Source organism: Aureobasidium subglaciale (assembly GCF_000721755.1).
Source record: "Aureobasidium subglaciale EXF-2481 unplaced genomic scaffold scaffold_6, whole genome shotgun sequence".
Taxonomy (NCBI): Eukaryota; Fungi; Ascomycota; class Dothideomycetes; order Dothideales; family Saccotheciaceae; genus Aureobasidium; species Aureobasidium subglaciale.
The window spans coordinates 730,314-747,910 of NW_013566989.1; the positions used below are offsets into that span (position 1 = coordinate 730,314).

A 17,597-nucleotide genomic window follows, 5' to 3' on the forward strand; every position below is an offset into this window, starting at 1 on the left:
CGAGCGGCAGAATGTCGGGATGCGGGCGTTGCAGGGTTGCTGCGGCTTTGCTCGCTGCTCCTCGCAAAAGAAGGGAAAGCGCTATCGAAGAAGTTCGTGTGTCTCCAAACAACTCCCTCCACCTCTCCCACTCACCACCCTCCTCGACGTCCCCCGACAATGCAGAGCTTCAGAAAGCCCCTGGGCTCCGCCCTGCGCGTCGCCTCGCGCCCCTACAGCAGTGGCTCGTCCTCGTACCTGACCACAAACACAAACCTCCGCATCAACGACCAGACCAAGGTCATTTACCAGGGCTTCACCGGCAAGCAGGGAACCTTCCACGCCCAGCAGGCTATTGAGTACGGCACCAACGTCGTCGGTGGTACCAACCCCAAGAAGGCTGGAGAGACACACTTGGGCAAGCCCGTCTTCGCTACTGTCGCCGATGCTGTCAGAGAGACCGGCGCTACTGCTTCGGCCATCTTCGTCCCTCCTCCCGTCGCCGCAAAGGGTATTGAGGAGGCCATTGAGGCTGAGATTCCTCTCGTCGTCTGTATCACCGAGGGTATCCCCCAGCACGACATGGTCCGCATCACCGACATCCTGAAGACTCAGGGCAAGACCAGACTTGTTGGCCCCAACTGCCCCGGTATCATCGCTCCGGTATGACCCACACAACACCTCAAACTCGGACAATCACATCTCTGACCATCCTACAGGGCCAATGCAAGATCGGTATCATGCCTGGATTCATCCACAAGCGCGGTCGCATCGGTATCGTCTCCCGCTCCGGTACCCTCACCTACGAGGCCGTCAACCAGACCACCCAGGCCGGTCTTGGTCAGTCGCTCGTCATTGGTATCGGTGGTGACCCCTTCTCTGGTACCAACTTCATCGACTGCCTCAAGGTCTTCCTCGAGGACGGCGAGACTGACGGTATCATCATGATCGGTGAGATTGGTGGTTCCGCCGAGGAGGATGCCGCAGACTTCCTTAAGCAGTACAACACTGCCAACAAGCCCGTTGTCTCCTTCATTGCTGGTATTTCTGCTCCTCCTGGCAGACGTATGGGTCACGCCGGTAAGTGAACTCCGACATTTCCCTAAAGACCTAGCTTTTCTGACCATTCAAACAGGTGCCATTGTTAGCGGTGGTAAGGGTGGTGCCGACTCCAAGATCTCGGCTCTCGAGGCTGCTGGTGTCATTGTCGAGCGCAGCCCTGCTTCGCTCGGTAAGACCATGCACGCAGAGTTCGTCAAGCGCGACCTCATCTAAATTCGCGCTTTCCGCTCTGCAATACCCACTTGATGTTTTAGTAGGCCACCGGGACACGGTCCCTTGCGCCGTGAAGGAAAAGAAAGAAGACCCATTGTGTATAAGCCGGCGCATCTCCCAGTTCCCCCTCTTAGAAATCCCTTATTTGTTCTAGTTTTCTTATTTTTTCCCGATTTCATTGTCATGCGCGCATGGACTGGGCAGGCTCTTTATCTGTTCGTGTGCTTCTTTCTTGTTGTCTCGAGATCAAATCTACTTGTGACAGTTTGGGATTCGGCATGGACTTTGAGTGTAATGTGCACCGCAATGTGGATTCTCTAATCTGTATTCTAATATGGGATGCTGACCATGTTCCTGTTCTTCAGCGGGTCTACAAAGCGAAACCAGTGTTCCACCATCGGTCTCCCCTATGCCACCACACGATATCTCCCCACCAGCACCAAAGTCCATCTCCTTTCCCTCCGAAGCCCAGTCCTCGAAGTGGACTAATGGGCAGAGGTTCGAATAGCCAGATGCCGCCACGTGCAAAGTCGTCACATAGTAGCGGTGCGGTATAGTAGAACCATACATGCACATAAACGAAATTTGCGGTACGTTGCAACCACTTTGGTGATCGTTGTACCACGCCAAACTGGCGCAGAAGTAAGATAAGTGCAAGTTGGGCACTTATACCTCCAATTTGAGAGACGAAGAAAAAGAAAGGGCCAGAGAGTGGATACGTACGTCCCAGCTGCGTGTAACTGCCACTGGCGTGCAATACACCCGATAGCACAAACGCGATAGTCAGACTCAAAAACTTTGCAGATGGTGATTTTGGGTGCAAGTCCAGAAGCTCGATGAGTTTTGTGGCAGGAGCTTCGAAAGCGTAGCGGAAAGATTGGTGCCACCAGCCTCCCCACCAACCGGCGAGGCCTTTGTCCAGAACATTGGTGAATGAGCCGAAGCTATCGGGATACATCCAAGGCTCGCCTCGTACGCCCAGGTAGCGAGGACCGATGATTCCAACGAAGAAGAGAGGACCCAGAGCAAAGACGGCCTGTAGAGCTGTGTAGACTGCGGTCAAGCTGAGCAGCAGTCGAGCGCTGCGGACTGCAACAGGAGAAGTATGAAGAGACGCTGGCAAGTAGCTAGGTACCGCCGAGACATTGCCATCCCAGAAGTAAGCGTCGTGTGAGATCAGAGTTTTGAGTATATCGAGAATCACAGCGTTGCGACAAGCAATGTATAGATTCGCTTTCAGCAGGGATGGCTTGTCGTGATAGCGGTGGACGCCAGTACGACTGACAAGAGTTTTCTTCTCGTCCTCTTCTGATGGTGGTGGCGCATCTGAATTGTTCGAGACTTGTGCCTGTACCCAAAGTGGTGGTGAAGGTAGACCATTGATCCGCCAATTCCATCCCATACCTCTGAAGTTGGAGAAGATGTCTGCGACCCAATCCAGACGTTTCAGGAATGGAGCTTTAGGGTAGCCTTGCCAGGCTAACGTGCCAGTCCTTTGGGCAGATGTTTGTGTTGTGCCTACTTTACTACTGCGATTGTGTAAAATTGAGCCGTTCTGATGAGCACTCCCAGTCGCGTGGCCGTTGGTTTCTGCGGGCCGTGGAGAGGCAGAATAGGAGCTCGAGTCCAGATGGACTTCTCTTCTTTCAATCCTCGAGAAGTCAGACTGTACATCCTTGATCACTAACATCATGCTGCACCACAATATCGACCAGGCAGAGATCAGGCCCACACCAAACGCCGCTGCCGGGTTCCGAGCTCGGAAACTCTTGATGCTCCATATCGCAAACACTGTGTTGAAGGCCCATGCTGCAAAACGAACTTTACGTAGCCAAGGACTCGATCGATGGTCGAGAAGGAGATAGAGGATCACTACCGTGGCGCCTAAAGTTCCAAAAGGATAGGTGAACGGGTGGTAATCTCCAGACGCCAGTAGTCTATCATATTCTCCATTCAGTCGAGCAATGATATCATAGTGAGAGACCGGAAAGTATTTCTCTTTGGCGAACATGCCTTGTCTTCTGTGTCAGGATCAATGCAACTTGATGCTGGACGGAGGCGCGTGTTCGCGAGAGGAGCCACCTTCTGAGCAGCTATGTTGCAAGTGATTAGTGGCGTAAAGAAAAGAAGTGCTTTGAAAGACACATCGTCAACGACATCACATCTCCACGATCCAGTCTAACCTTTTACAGTATTTAGAAATCAAGATCGCGCGTGAATCTGTTTTTGCAGACGAGGTTCGATGACGTTTGAAAGTCCCTTTGAAGGTGGCCTGTGCTCAACGGGACTTTGTGAGAGCCTCATCGCTGGTGGCCGGGCTGTGGGTGGAGAACGTCTGCCAAAGAAATCGTGAGCTTGCGTGCTGTTTGTATCCGGACGGCGACCAACTGTTTCTTCGTACAAATCATCATCCTAATACATCGAAAAAGGAGAGTATTAGCTCCCGACAGTCGTAGAAATGGTCAACATTACAGAAAAGATCAAGGAGTGCGTCTAGAGCAAGGAAAAATAGTCTGGGCGAAATGAGACTAATTGTTTTCCAGGATCGAGGCCGAGATGGCTAGGACTCAGAGTGAGTAGATTTGAATGCTAGAGAAGAAGAAAAGTAGCTGACAGATCGCAGAAAACAAGGCAACAGGTACCTCATTTATGACTCAAAATCCATTTTCGTAGCACGACGACACTAACAGCCTATGCAGAGTACCATTTGGGTCTTCTCAAAGGGTCAGTATACGAGGCGCGATCGTGAAATGACAAGGACTGATTGTTTTGCAGAAAACTTGCCCGCCTGAGAGCACAACTACTAGAGCCTGGCCCAGGTGCAGGCGGCCCCGGCGGAGAAGGTTTCGATGTCAGTAAAAGTGGTGATGCTCGTATTGCGCTCGTCGGTTTCCCCTCGTGAGTCCAGCCTGCCTGTTTCTACTTTGCAGTTTTGTCGCTGACTCTTCTTACCGCAGGGTCGGTAAATCGACATTCATGGGAAAAATTACGAAAACGCAATCAGTGGTCGCAGCATATGCTTTCACTACGCTTACTGCCATTCCTGGTGTTCTTGAGTACGGAGGTGCTGAAATCCAGATTCTCGATTTGCCTGGTATCATTGAAGGTGCCGCAGAAGGCAAGGGTCGTGGAAGACAGGTCATCAGTGCCGCAAAGGTAGGCGCTCCGTGCATGTGCGTGTCTGGACCCTCCTAGCTGACTCAACCCAGACCAGCGATATGATCTTGATGGTGTTGGACGCAACAAAAAGGGCCGAGCAAAGAGCTCTACTAGAGGCTGAACTGGAAGCAGTCGGCATCAGATTGAACAAGGAGCCACCGTAAGTGTTCGCGTTATGCTATACGCGTAACTTATACTGATGATGGACAGGAACATCTACCTGAAGCCCAAAAAAGCCGGAGGCATGAAGATTACCTTCCAGACTCCTCCCAAGAACGGCCTCGACGAAAAGATGCTGTACAACATTCTTCGCGACTACAAGATTCTAAATTGTGAAGTGCTTGTTCGTGACGAGAACGGTATGTTTAAGGAAGATTGTGATTCTTGAGCTTGTGCTAATGTTGGCTAGTCACCGTCGACGACTTCATTGACGTTATCATGAAGGACCACCGCACATACATTAGATGGTAAGTCTCCAACGTTTCCAGTAGATGACCTCAGACTGACACTTCACAGTCTTTACGTCTACAACAAGGTCGACGTCATCGGTCTTGACCACATGAACACGCTGGCGAGAGAGCCAAACACCGTCATAATGAGTTGCGAGCTCGACTTGGGCGTCAGAGATGTAGTCGATCGATGCTGGGAAGAACTCCGCTTGATCCGTGTCTACACAAAGAGGTGAGAGACATATTTCTTGCACTCTTTTCAGTTCTTTCAAGCTAACAATACTGCAGAAAGGGTATTGATCCAGACTTCAGCGAGGCTCTCATTGTTCGCGGCAACTCGACAATCGAAGATGTATGTGATGCCATTCATCGCAACCTCAAGGAGAGCTTCAAGTATGCATTGGTGTGGGGCGCTTCTGCTAAACACGTTCCTCAAAGAGTTGGTTTGGGTCACGTCGTGTGCGATGAGGATGTGGTGTCAATTGTTGGTACCAAGTCTGGTCTTGCAGCAAAATAATCTAGTCAGAGTGAAGAAAGATGCATTATTCTTTTCATGACGGTTTTGCTTCTACCTATTCCCTGCAACTCTTGTACTGTTCTCTCTGAAGTCATGATACAACTTGCCATTGGTTCAGACCGACGTGACTGGCCGTCGTCCGCCTTGAGAAGCCCTTTGGAGCAATCTGTCCAGATTCGTTCCTCACCGAACTCAATCCACAAAGTCATGAACCCACAGATTTTTGATGTCTGGTATGTTTTCGACCAGCATTTCCATGATCCTCTCGATGCTCGGACCCGAAAAGCCACTGCGAGCAGTCCACTCCACCTCAAGTCGTTTCCAGTTTGCGATTCTCGCGGTCTCGGCGTCGGTATCACCAGTTGCCAGCATCTTGGCCCCCTCGATCCTTTCCAAGATACTGCTCTTGAAAGCCGCAAGCAGGGAAGATGAGCCTTGTAGATGTAGGAACCTATCGGACTCGTTGCTGCCCCATTCGTCGTACGTTCTCAGCCGCACAACATACGATGGCGAGGTCCAACTGCTCCTGGAGCGGGCAAGATAGTCACTCAATACTTGATCAGCCTGCGAAGGTCGGAAAGCGCTGAAGCGGACGATCCCGAGTGTCTGATTACGGATATCGAAGTCGATGTCAAGGAGAGCGACAGCGCCGACGTACTTGAAGGAGAAAGAGCGCACAGAATTCAGATGGCATGGTGATATTCTTTGAAGCCAGAGATCCTTATCGGATAGCGCCTTGCGGGATACATTGTCGAGAAAGACATGGAATCGGTTACATCCGTAGTACACAGCCAGCGCCTCTTGCCGCAAGAGTCGACAAGTCCCGGCAATAGCAGGCTGAGTCTGAGGGTGAATGATGGTGGTAGAACTGATGCAGACCAGATGTAGAACCATGTCGCGTAGCTCTGGTGGTAGACCGAGGAAGTCAAACTGAGATTCGCGGTCTGCTGTTCAAGAACCTCGATGAGAGACATCTTCGAGAGCCTTCCCGCAGCACCGTATGATTGTCGTAGTTTCCTCTGAGCTTTGCGTAGAGATGGGAAGATGACTCTCTTGACTGCAGGACTTCTGATCGGCTTTGCAGGATGGTTGGATGATCTCAAGAGGAACTCTGGTCGACGGGGCCCCGGGCTACGAGTCTCGACGATCGTCTCAACAAGAGCCCCGAGTTATCAGCCATAGTGAATCTACCGACGTGAGGCTCACGAGAGGTAGGTTTCTCTGCCTTGATCTGCGAACCCAGGGCCTCTAGCCTGGTCTGTATCCCTATAAGCTCTGTGCGTTTGGCTCTGAATTTGTCCAGATGACGCTCCGCTACGTCGCTAAGGTTCAGCTCTCTCGAGAGGGTGAAGTCGACCAGGTCTTGATGTCCAAAACCATCATAGATGACCGGCTGAGTAGGCAGCTTGCAGAGCATGCTGACGAGACGCTGCTTCTGGTACTTTCCTGCTACGATGCCCAGAATTGCGCATTGTTGGCGCAATTGGCCCACGGTGAGTATGGCCACCGACCGGGTGATGATCAATGGCGCGTCGACCAGATCCAAGTCCAATATGGTTGGAGGAGGCAGCATGTTTGCGAAAGCTGATGTATCAGTGGTCTACAAAGTAATGCGAAGAAGGAAGCAGGCTGTAATAGACAGTTAGAAGATAACGCGGTCAAGCAACACCTACTTCACTTCGAATTTCACACAAGGTTTCTACCTAGAGCTACGAATACACATCACCAATGTAACCGAGGAGAAGGAGGCTGACGGAATATGCTAGAAAGCGATCATTCGCCGAGCGCGTGAGATGGGCTTGCGTTGGGAGAGACATTGACATGAGACCGGGGTCACTAGCGGGTATATATGAGCAGTAAAGGTTCAAGGAACGGTCAGTCAACGAAACCTGTTTGAAGACGCGACGTGCAGTTGGCGTTTGATGGATGAAGATGTGTAAAAGGAGAGAGATCTGGTCGGGTCGGTATGGGCGGCGGAAGGAAGAGTCGGGGCTTGTGACGCAGCTTCTCCACAAGATGGCTTTGGCAGGCTTCACATGTCGGAGGCTCACGAAGGCAGCCCGCGTCTTTGCATGGCTGCTGTTTGTGACTTGCGACATCGTTTGTCTTCACCCAACGTCGGTCTGAGAAGGATCGCAGAGTCATCAATATGGCCGAACTTGTGTCGACCAAGCTGCTTGCCGAGACGCACCTGCTGCTGGCAAGCCTCACCAGGCCGCCATCAATGTATCCAGCTATTGACTCTGCTCACAGGATCAACCACTACTACGAGTGCCTTTTGAATTAACACGGAAGAACTTTGCTCAAGCCAGACGACACATTGAGAAGACGTCGGCCGACACGCTTGCTGCTCTAAACGCCGCCGCGACTTCTGCTCCATCAGTCACGCCCGAGCAGACGCTCGCCTCGCTGGACGCCATGATCGCAAAAGCCCAGACGCTGAAGCGCAAGCTAGAAGTCTTACATGCCGAAGAAGAGATGCTGCATCGTCATCAACGCGCCCGTATACAGCACTTGCAAGAGCTGCACGACATCCCCAATCTGGCCGACGTCAAGTACGACGAGTGGAGCAAAGTCCGTCTGGACCGCATGCTGGTTGACTATCTCTTGCGTCAAGGCCATGTGCAGAGTGCCAGCCAGTTGGCCAAAGAGAAGAAGATTGAAGAGCTGGTCGACGTCCAGGCTTTCGTCGAGTGCAGACGTATCGAGCTCAGCCTGCAGAATGGCCGCTCGCAGGACTGCCTGGCCTGGTGCTCGGAGAACAAGCAGACGCTCAAGAAGATCAACAGCAATCTCGAACTCGAGCTACGCTTGCAGCAGTTTATCGAGCTGGTCCGGAGCGGAGAGCCGCAGAAGTTGATTGAAGCCACTCTACATGCAAGGAAGCACCTGGGCACACACCAGAATGACTCGTACGGTCTGCGAGCCGGAGGCCTTCTCGCCAATCCCCCCAACACAATGACAGAGCCCTACAAGGTACTTGCCCATCTGCCACCCCTTCTGACTCCTCGCTGATGACCTCTAGACCATGTATTCGGCCGCTCGCTGGCACCAACTCGCCGAACTATTCGTCAAGACACATCACGAAATCTTCTCGCTACCGCCGCAACCTCTTCTCCACATTGCTCTCTCAGCCGGTCTCAGCGCTCTGAAAACTCCGGCCTGCCACTCGCATTACGCCTCTTCGTCCTCAAACGCCTCCTCGTCAACCACTTCCGTATGCCCCATCTGTTCGACAGAGCTCAACGAACTCGCACGCGCTGTCCCTTACGCCCATCACAGCAAGAGCTATGTTGAGGATGACCCCGTCATGCTACCCAATGGACGCATCTACGGCAGAGGCAGGCTCATGGCTCTGAATGAAAAAATTGGCACCGCCGAGGGCAAAGTCAGAGACCCGACAGACCTATCTCAAGAGTTCTTCGAGAGCGACATCAAGAAGGTCTACATATCCTGATGTTTCTCTGGCTTTGCTTCGGCAAGCGCGTGCCTTGTTTAGCGTCTGGCGTTTCGTCTCTTTACCATTTTGCTTTGGATTAGCGACGACCTTTAGATTTCAGCCATTGGCTTGCAGCGTTTGAGCAGTGGCGTCTCTTACTTGATTACGAATGAAATGAGATATGCACAACAATCCTTCTACTTCTGCTTCGTTCTTAGCAGTCCCCTGTCCTGTCTGCTCTGCTAAGCAGTTGCCTTAGTGCACGCTCAACCTATTAAACTCGCTTTGAAGCACCTCAAATACGCTGCCTTTGACACGGTGAGCCACAAGTTTTTGTATCCAACCAACCTGGGGTCCTGGTTCGTGAGTTCTTTCGAGGTACATATCCTTGGTTGAAATATGCCCTGGCCAGTCCGGCTCGATTCTGTTCGGAGGCATCGATCAAAAAAGTACACTGGACCTCTGACTACACTCAACTTGATAAGGTACACGCATTTGGATCATCCCCCCCCCCCCCCCCAAAGAGGTTCAAGGCCATGTCAGCAACTACTTCCTCACTCTTCAAGAGGTCACCATGCAACCTTACGACGGACCAGCTCAAGTTTTGCTTGAGAGCCACTCCAAGAGAATAGCTGTTCCAGACACCGGCACCCCTGACTGGATGCTACCAGCGAGTGCATTTAACAAATTCGTCAAGCACGCCGGAGTGCAGCTAATCGAAGCCTTCTCGGATGAACAGCTCGCTCCAGAGCTCTTCTCCGGGGACCTTGTCAGGCCATGCAGCGATGTAGCATACGGCATGACCAACACCACTCGCTTCCAGCTCACCTTTACTGGCAACGGGACCAACAATGCCACCTTGAGCCTGCAGCTCGCTGACCTTTTTACTCCAATCTCAAATGCAGACGGTAGTGCAGCGACCGATTTTGTCGGCCGGCCGTTGTGTCTGCTGCGTGTGTTTGAAGGAGACGAAGACGAAGACGAAGAACTCGTCGTCATAAGCAGTGGTATCATGAGAGCGGGCTACTGGGTCTTCGGCATGGATAACGGCCAGATCTCCTTAACCCAAGCTAATCTCAACACAACCTCTTCAAACGTGGTGTCAGTGGAAGCTGGACCAGATGGCTTGAGTAAAGTGGAACCTAATCATGTTGCTGAATTGCAGAAAGATGCAGTTGAGGCCATGGTTCAAGATTCAGTGCGCCATACTTTCTCGACGGCTACTAATACTGTTGGGTACACGATGGGTGCAGAATCTGTTCCTACTCCACGGGCCGGTAAGAAGGACTCTGACAGTCATGAATCTCGTTCCGAGAAGACGAAGGGGAAGAGGAAGGAGCAACTTCGAAGCCGACCTTCGTACAGAAAGTAGCCAACAACCGATCATCTCTATCGGGAAGTTCAACATGTCAGCTCTTCCAAGGGTCATACCTGCTTACTCAGGAAGCTGCTCAAAAGTACATCACTACAAAGCGTCACTCAATAATCACTGTTATGCCAAGCCACTCGCAGCTTCCCTCCAAAAAACGCCATTGGTGGAAACATTCTCTCTCGTTTCCATTTTCTCTGGACTAAAAACCACTTGATTTTCTTGGAGCAATTGGGGCAGGGGATAATGGTGCTGTTGACGGGGAACTTCTTCTCTGGTGCACAGCAAACAAGGCAGGCAGGTATGTAGAGATGTTCTTTCCCAAAACCCCTTCTTCTCTTCTCGCGGATTAGGTAGAAAAAAAAAACATACAATACGTTCCTTCTGTTGCTTGTTTCTGTCGTTCTGTCTTGGTGTAGTGCTGGTGGTTGAGTGGATGTGAAACGAATGTATGAGAAAGAAACGCTGCAGGGGCATCTTCGCGCTTGTTGGGAAATGAGACCAGATCGCCGTGCTGGAAAGGCTGCATGAAAGAACTTTTGGGCTTTTCTCTTGATGTAACGCCGGTGAATGGTATGAAGTGAAACGAATGTAATGGTGGAAAAGACGCTGCAAGGGTATCTTCGCTTTTGCGTTGAGAAGAAACCAGAACGCCATGCTGGGAAAACTGCATGAAATGGACTTTGGGGTTCGTGATGGTCATGAAAGTCATGATGAAAAAGATGTGACCACAAGACCGAGTAAGGGAAAGAGTGAAAAGCGGTCTGCCGACTGATGATAAACATGCAAGGCCAGCTTGATATTCACCGCGAGAAGGAATCTTTTTTTTATGTCCCAGCGCTGGGGTCGTTGTTGATTTTGTTGGTCTTGTGGTATTTCGAAGAGCAATTCACTCTTGTGCGGTCGAAATATCGCAATTCTTGGTCGTTGGTGGGCGCGGGATAAGACTCGATGTTGAAAGTTGGCTCTTACTGACAGCGTCAAGCTCGATAGAGTGGAGGCAGCTCACTGCTCAGGAGGGAACGTGTTGTTGATGTCAAAGCTAGCGAAGCTGATGGCTGGATCCACGAGCTCGTCAGTCTCGAGCTTACCGTCGTCATTGCCAAACTGAAAAGCGTTGTTGGTGAAGTACGGCTGGGCTTGCTGAGGTTGTGGCCGATACAACGAAGGATGCTGGAACTGGTGCTGAAGGTATTGCTGAGGTTGTTGCATCATGGGATTGGAGCCGTTTGCCAGAACTCCAGCAGTGTGGTAGCTATCGAAGCCAGTGTTCAGTAGCATATCATCTCTGGGCGTGTGAGCAGGAGTGTTGAGACCCATACCTTGCTGACCATTGAAGTAAGCGTTGCCGACAGGCTGATTGTTTTGGGAGAACATCCTCATCATGAAGTTCCACTGTGCTTGCGAGGGGCACTCCATGCCGAGGCCCGGGACATAACCAGGGGCCCCATGCTGAACGACAGTTTGGCGGTTATGGGGAATGCCGGGACCTGCACTGGAGAGAACAGACTGCTGGCCATGAGCAAAGTCAGTGCCCGCAACAGGATGAGCCAACTGGTTGTCGTTACCATTGTAGGTTTGGTGGTATGGCTGTACGAGCTGCTGAGTAGTACGAGTGCTCGGCTCCGAGATCACGGTAGAGTCCGATTCATAGCTCTTCATAGCGTCGGCACGGCCAAGTGTGAATCTATCCTCAGGGATGTCTTCAAAGAAATTCTCAAGCTGAGCGGATGCGGCAGCAGGAGCATTTTTACTGACTCTGCCGTAGGTTTGACCAGTTTCGGCGACACCATTGAGAAGGACAGGAGTAGACATCCGCTCAGTGGAGCCGTCATTTCCAGAGATCTTGTCGGTCTTGGTCTTGGTCTTGGTCTCGGTCTTCTTTGAGTCAGTACCCTTCTTTGAGCTTCCAGTCTTGGTGCCATCTACTGCCTTCTTCGCAGGTGTGACTTTGGGCGCCTTCTTCGAAGCGTTCACAGCTAATGGTGAGTTGAGAGCAAGACTAGCTAGAGGCTTGGAGATGCTCGAGGGGGTCTTTTTCGACTTGATGACACCTTGGGGCTTGCTAGCCTTAGAAGGCGTGGCTGGAGGCTTGCGAGCAGGTGGCTTCTTGAAGGCCGAGCTGTCCTTCTTCTCTGATTCGGAAACCTTCTTTGAGGAGTTACTCTTCTTGTCGACTGGTGTGTTCTCAAAGTAGTCGTTATCATCCTCCTTTTTGACGACGCTCTTACCCTTGGCAAATCTGCTCTTCTTATCCTTGTTGGCAGGCCCCACAAGTGGGTGCTTCGAATCACCGTAGTGAGGTAGGTCTGGTCTGTTGGGATATGACCTAGGGGTATATGTGATCGGTATGCTACCAGGTGTACCTTCGATGACCTTCTCTTCATGGCCAGGCTTGGTGAAGGTGATGGTATTGTAGACCTTGGCGATCTTCTGAGTCACTTGCGCAAGCTCCTCGGCGACATGGGTCTTTGGCGGTGGAACGGCCATACCATAGTAGATGCGCGCTCTACGAACCTTGGTGAGGTGCTGCTCTACCGATTGGGCAGAGGACGCAGGGTTGACATGCAGAGCTGCTGCTGCCCAAGGTATGTCGACTCCACGCAACTCGAGCTCGTAGATTAGAGCGAGTAAAAAGAGCTGGTCCACACCAGCTACTACCGTGTTAGCATGTGTAGGATGTAACGGATGTACACAAACTTACTGTTCCAGCGAGTAAGAATACGCTCTTCTCTATACTTCCTGCGCTTTTTCTTCTCGTCGTCATTTTCATCACCTTCCTCGTCCTCTGAATCTTCCTCGAAGTTCTGATCGTCGGAGTCTGCATCTTCCGTCTTCAGGGCGTCTGCAACCTTCTTGGGCTTGGGTTCGGGTTCTTCCACTCGAGCGGGTGCGCTACGTTCAACCGACTCTGTGATAGTCTCGGTGTCGACATCAGGCGACTGAACCTGTTCAGGGTCTTGCTCAGAGACTTGATGATGGAGGTCTGACTGCTGAAACGGTTCGACATGATCAGTTGATCGGTAGGAGGGTTGGTCCTGAGAAGTAGGAACAGCAGGAACATGGAACGGCTGCAGGTGTTGATAGCCGGGAGGAGCAGAAATGTGCTCCTGGCTATATTCGTAGTAACCAGGCTCGTGGTATTCGAGTGTGCCGTGACCGCCGTAACCATTGTCATCGGAGAAAACGTCCATGCCAGCATGGTCGCCAGTACCCATCTCGATGTCGAGAAGATCAAACTCGGTTGCGTTCAGGCCCTCCGTGTTGCCTGAGAGCACGAAGCGAGAATCGCCTTGTGCTAGGAAATTATTGATGCTCATTTTTTCTCTGTACCCTCAATCAGAACTGTACATGGAGTCATGTTGACGACAAAAGAGAGGAGAATGGAGACAAAGCTTACGTGACTTAGTAGATAGTCTTGATCAATGCTTGAACAAGGTACAGGAGTACGCTATGCCCTCTGAGTGCGAAAGTCCTATCGAGTACAGGGTCAGTAGAGAGCGAAGTGAAGGTAAAACTCGACGCGACGCAAAGTTTTGAGACTCGTCGTTCGACGATGTCATCGTAAAGTCGGGACACGAGATCTATCGAATGATCACGTTCGGTCCAGTCGATAACATTGTCGGATCGATGCTTAGGAAGCGAAGTAGCGAAAGAAAGCAGATAGCAGATTGGAAAACACACGGAGACGGAGCAAGGGAAAGGGGCTAAAGCTTACGGGACTTGGTCGACAGCCTAGGGAGTACTCAAATGAGTGCAGCTCTACGAAGGCTGTGTCTATGACAGTCTGGTCGAGTATCGAGTCAGCAAGGAGTAAAGCAAAGCAAAGTAAAGGTCAATTGCCGTTGTATCGTTGGGACGATACTCGTCGAACGACGTGGTGTTGTCGAGTCGATGACATCGTCAAATTGACATCCAGGAAGTGAAGGTGTGAAAGCGAAAGCGCAACATAGCAGATTGGAAAAGGACACAAAGGCAGAACAAGAAAGAGGAGTCAGAACTTACGGGGTCTGGTCGAAGATCTCCAGAAGTGCTTCGAAGAGTGCAGCTCTATGACAGGCTGTGTGATCGAAGGCTGTCGAGCAAGGAGTTAGCAAGAAGCGAAGCAAAGAATGGCAACAGTCAGTTGCCGTCGCCCTTTGAGCCGACGTCGATCGATCGATGTCGCTCCGGCGAGATATGGCAGTCGAGATGAAATCGTCGAGATGAAATCGTCGAGATGAAATCGTCGAGATGAAATCGTCAAGTCGACATGCAGAAGTGACAAGTGAACGATAAAGCGAAAGATCGCGGGTTGAATGGAAGACATTCATCAACAGACATGTCGAGACGAACTTCTTGTTGGGATGATGTCGTCGAGACCAATAGATCAGACCTCTGGAAGTGAACGAGTGAAGGCGAGGAGTGCCAGACTTTGTGGAGAGGCAAAGGTAGAGGGCAGGCGCGGTGTAGACCATGTGGGCAGAGACGAACAGGAAGTGGATAGTAGACAAAGTCGCGGGGGGGGGGAGTACAAGGAGGAAGACGTCACGAGGGCGAGAATGAACTTACAGGATGACGAGAGCAGCGTCGTAAGAGCAATGGTATCGAAAGAAGATGCTGATATGAAACGGTGTAGAGCTGAACGCATTGTCAGTGGCTGATTCAAAGTACGCGCATATGCATCCATTGATCGCGGAGTCTTAGTGATCGTGATTCTGTTCAAGCGACGAGGCTCGTGGGGTCGAGACTTGACGCAGTCGGAAGTCGACAAAACACGGGGCTCGACAGAAGACGGGGCTCGACAGGATACAGGGCTCGGCAGAAGATGGGGCTCGACAGAAGACGGGGTTCGATAGAAGAAGTGGTCGAAGAGAAGAAGGTGCTTGAAGAGGGTACGGGAATCAAAGAGAAGACGGAGCGCGAAGAGAAGACGCGGCTCCAAGGGAAGACGCGGCTTGAAGGGTTGCATTGACCTGCGGGTGTGTTCATGGGGGGGGAACTTTTGGAGACATCGCAATCGTCGAGTGGAAGCAAAGATGCAAGTAGACTTACAAAGTAGGTATTGGAGGTATGCGGCGGGAAAACACAGTCAAGCTGGCTGGTTAAGTTAGCAAAGAAGTTCGCGGGAGTGTTTTGACGAGTTGTGGTAATGAGTGGGACATGCGTTGAGAGGCTTAAGGGCGAGCTTGCGCGCAAGTGTCGACCTCTCGTAGCGTTCCAAAGATCGTGGTTGTGTCAGGCAGTTGAGACTCGATGGTCGAGTCTCGGAACTTGAGGCGCGAGAGCTTGAGTTGTCGAGGGATAGGCGATCGAAGCACAAAGTGTACTGAGCACCAGGTAGAAAAGGGGAAGACTTTCGGATAGAAGTTCTGATTTTGAGCTAGAAGGACACACGGCTGAGCTGTATGGAGTGTGTCAGTAGCGAACTACATGCGAGTGCGTCGAAATAGCGGCAGCGGATAAATTGAGCGTCGGGGGCAGAAGTGCAAGTGCGCGCAAGTGAGTCCAAGATGTGCAGTTCGAGAGGTAGAGGGCAGGACGCCAAAAGGCTGATAACTGTGTAATCGAGGGACATACTATCTCAATCACAAAGATGAAGAAGAGAGACACTTACGAAGGATGAGGACTGGGGCGATGCTGCGAGCAAGCGCTTTTGAAGCTTCGAGAAGTGCGTCAGTAGCGAAGCACAGGCGATCGCGTTGATTGATCGTCGCGAAAGCGATTTGCGTTGAGGAGAAGTGGTATCGTTCGAAAGATGATGATTCGTTCCGTGGAGAGCGAAACAAGGTTTGTCGAGGAGATTGTCGAGGTGGTTGTCGAGGTGGTTGTCGAGGAGGTCGTCAAATAGGTTGTCAAATAGGTTGTCAAAGAGACTGTCGAGACTTATGTTTAAGGGCCCGTCGATACGGTCGAGAGGTGCAAGGGTGTCTTGGAAGGAGGGTTGTCAAAAGGGCCGGTATGATGCAATTAAGAAGCAGAGTGCCACAGGAACAAGGGGAGAGGTTGACCTCGAGGGGTAGATGTTTTGATTGAGGAAAGACAACAAACAAGCGATTTTGTGGGTATCCGTCTGCTAGAACGGCTGATGATGAGATGGAAACATCTAGCAGCCAATTGTCCGGGCTCAGGCTAGCAACGAGCGACGGCCACGACGACAGCTGCCATGACTAACCTCAGGCCATTCCTCGTTTCTGACATGACTCCAGACAACGCACTTAAGGGCAGACGATCCAATTGCTAGCTCTCGGCGCCCTGGAACTTACTTATGCTATGGCTCTTCAAACTTTTGGATGCTAATTTTCTCTGCCACCACCAAACATGATGCTGTCATGCAAATTTCAGCCCTCGGACTTGACAAACATCCCTTTGCGGTTTGAAGGGCCAGAGATGTCGACAAGACTTGAACAAGATGGCAGCCAGGTATATACGTCTCACATAAGCTGTCCATAGTTGGTGAAGCAGCTGGAAGTTCGCCGACTACATCTTTTGTTCGAGTGTTCCATCACACGCAAACGTGGATCCACAAACGGATAAAGACGTGGTCGCCTACTACATGTCCACGCCAGAGGATTTGATTATCGCAAGCCCACCTGCTACATCCAGCCATGGCAATGGGGGTGTGTTTGATCTGGACCGAGGCCAGTATATCGAGGCGAAGCGATCGGAGATGCTCTGCAAGTGATCGTTTCATATTCCTGTATGCCGGAGTTTTCGTGAGTCAAGATTCATCTACCATGTCCTGTCGTAGCCGCTGCCTTGATCGATATTGAGGCCAGGTTAGTGGGTCGAAACGACCAAAGATGCTGGGTAAGTGATCGTTCTGGACACCCGCGCGAAAGGGGCTTCATGAATCGAAAGGGGTTCCGTGAGCCGAAAGGGACTTCGTTGATGAAGAGACCACCTGCCACATCCGGCCATGGCAGCGAAGTAGATCACGATTGAGGCCTGGAAATGGATTTGAAGCGACCAGACGTGATCGGAAGCTTTCGACACGCACAAGATCTGACCGGAGGTTAGAAAGCGATGATCCTCACGTCCAATAGGACCAAGGTGAGTACCGAGACCTGAATCATCGCGAAATTCGTGCCAGGGTCTTCGAATGCGTTCGACGAGTGATCGGGACAATCATCGCAAGGGCCAAGTCAGCGTCTTCGAATGTGATCGACGAGTGATCGAAAGACTTACTTCGCCGAACGGAGCCTCGTAGAAGGCTGTAAGCTCACATTTCCCTCGCTTTTCGAGCCGAACAGTGTCGCTTATCGGAGCACTCGACCACGAACGAGTTACACAGGGGGAACAATTACTGAGAAGGACAAAAGGATGGGTAGCGAAGTGTGGGGGAAGTCTTTTTTTGCGTATCGTTGTTCGTGCTTGTTGATACCATCGGGTGATGCGAAGAGACAGAGTGTAAAATTACTAAAAAGCAGA

General features: G+C 51.4%; 8 protein-coding genes across 8 annotated transcripts; 4 read left to right on the top strand and 4 right to left on the bottom strand.

Annotated features, from left to right (window-relative positions):
- Nucleotides 1-159: 159 nt before the first annotated feature.
- AUEXF2481DRAFT_63977 (uncharacterized protein) lies at nucleotides 160-1,254 on the top strand (the record flags this gene model as incomplete). Its single annotated transcript, XM_013490029.1, has 3 exons — nucleotides 160-642; nucleotides 699-1,059; nucleotides 1,115-1,254. The coding sequence occupies 3 exons, from the start codon at nucleotides 160-162 to the stop codon at nucleotides 1,252-1,254; spliced, it is 984 nt and encodes a 327-aa protein (XP_013345483.1).
- A 370-nt stretch (nucleotides 1,255-1,624) lies between these two features.
- AUEXF2481DRAFT_28153 (uncharacterized protein) lies at nucleotides 1,625-3,265 on the bottom strand (the record flags this gene model as incomplete). Its single annotated transcript, XM_013489893.1, has 1 exon — nucleotides 1,625-3,265. One exon carries the CDS (start codon nucleotides 3,263-3,265, stop codon nucleotides 1,625-1,627), a length of 1,641 nt encoding a protein of 546 aa, XP_013345347.1.
- Nucleotides 3,266-3,712: 447 nt separating this feature from the next.
- Nucleotides 3,713-5,379, top strand: AUEXF2481DRAFT_28154 (uncharacterized protein; the record flags this gene model as incomplete). Its single annotated transcript, XM_013489894.1, has 10 exons — nucleotides 3,713-3,741; nucleotides 3,798-3,826; nucleotides 3,945-3,978; nucleotides 4,030-4,152; nucleotides 4,212-4,410; nucleotides 4,464-4,573; nucleotides 4,624-4,772; nucleotides 4,823-4,880; nucleotides 4,930-5,094; nucleotides 5,151-5,379. 10 exons carry the CDS (start codon nucleotides 3,713-3,715, stop codon nucleotides 5,377-5,379), a joined length of 1,125 nt encoding a protein of 374 aa, XP_013345348.1.
- A 192-nt stretch (nucleotides 5,380-5,571) lies between these two features.
- Nucleotides 5,572-6,952, bottom strand: AUEXF2481DRAFT_3715 (uncharacterized protein; the record flags this gene model as incomplete). The annotated part of the gene is made up of 2 exons (XM_013489812.1): nucleotides 5,572-6,309; nucleotides 6,575-6,952. The coding sequence occupies 2 exons, from the start codon at nucleotides 6,950-6,952 to the stop codon at nucleotides 5,572-5,574; spliced, it is 1,116 nt and encodes a 371-aa protein (XP_013345266.1).
- A 288-nt stretch (nucleotides 6,953-7,240) lies between these two features.
- Nucleotides 7,241-9,114, top strand: AUEXF2481DRAFT_627783 (uncharacterized protein). Its single transcript, XM_013490152.1, has 3 exons — nucleotides 7,241-7,579; nucleotides 7,633-8,355; nucleotides 8,405-9,114. Exons 1-3 carry the CDS (start codon nucleotides 7,529-7,531, stop codon nucleotides 8,834-8,836), a joined length of 1,206 nt encoding a protein of 401 aa, XP_013345606.1. The 5' UTR covers nucleotides 7,241-7,528; the 3' UTR covers nucleotides 8,837-9,114.
- Nucleotides 9,115-9,337: 223 nt separating this feature from the next.
- Nucleotides 9,338-10,677, top strand: AUEXF2481DRAFT_38442 (uncharacterized protein). The gene has a single exon (XM_013489972.1). It carries the CDS (start codon nucleotides 9,393-9,395, stop codon nucleotides 10,188-10,190), a length of 798 nt encoding a protein of 265 aa, XP_013345426.1. The 5' UTR covers nucleotides 9,338-9,392; the 3' UTR covers nucleotides 10,191-10,677.
- Nucleotides 10,244-11,185, bottom strand: AUEXF2481DRAFT_627855 (uncharacterized protein). The gene has a single exon (XM_013490153.1). It carries the CDS (start codon nucleotides 10,970-10,972, stop codon nucleotides 10,298-10,300), a length of 675 nt encoding a protein of 224 aa, XP_013345607.1. The 5' UTR covers nucleotides 10,973-11,185; the 3' UTR covers nucleotides 10,244-10,297.
- On the bottom strand, nucleotides 11,118-11,407 carry AUEXF2481DRAFT_38444 (uncharacterized protein). Its single transcript, XM_013489973.1, has one exon. It carries the CDS (start codon nucleotides 11,400-11,402, stop codon nucleotides 11,193-11,195), a length of 210 nt encoding a protein of 69 aa, XP_013345427.1. The 5' UTR covers nucleotides 11,403-11,407; the 3' UTR covers nucleotides 11,118-11,192.
- Between the last annotated feature and the right edge of the window lie 6,190 nt (nucleotides 11,408-17,597).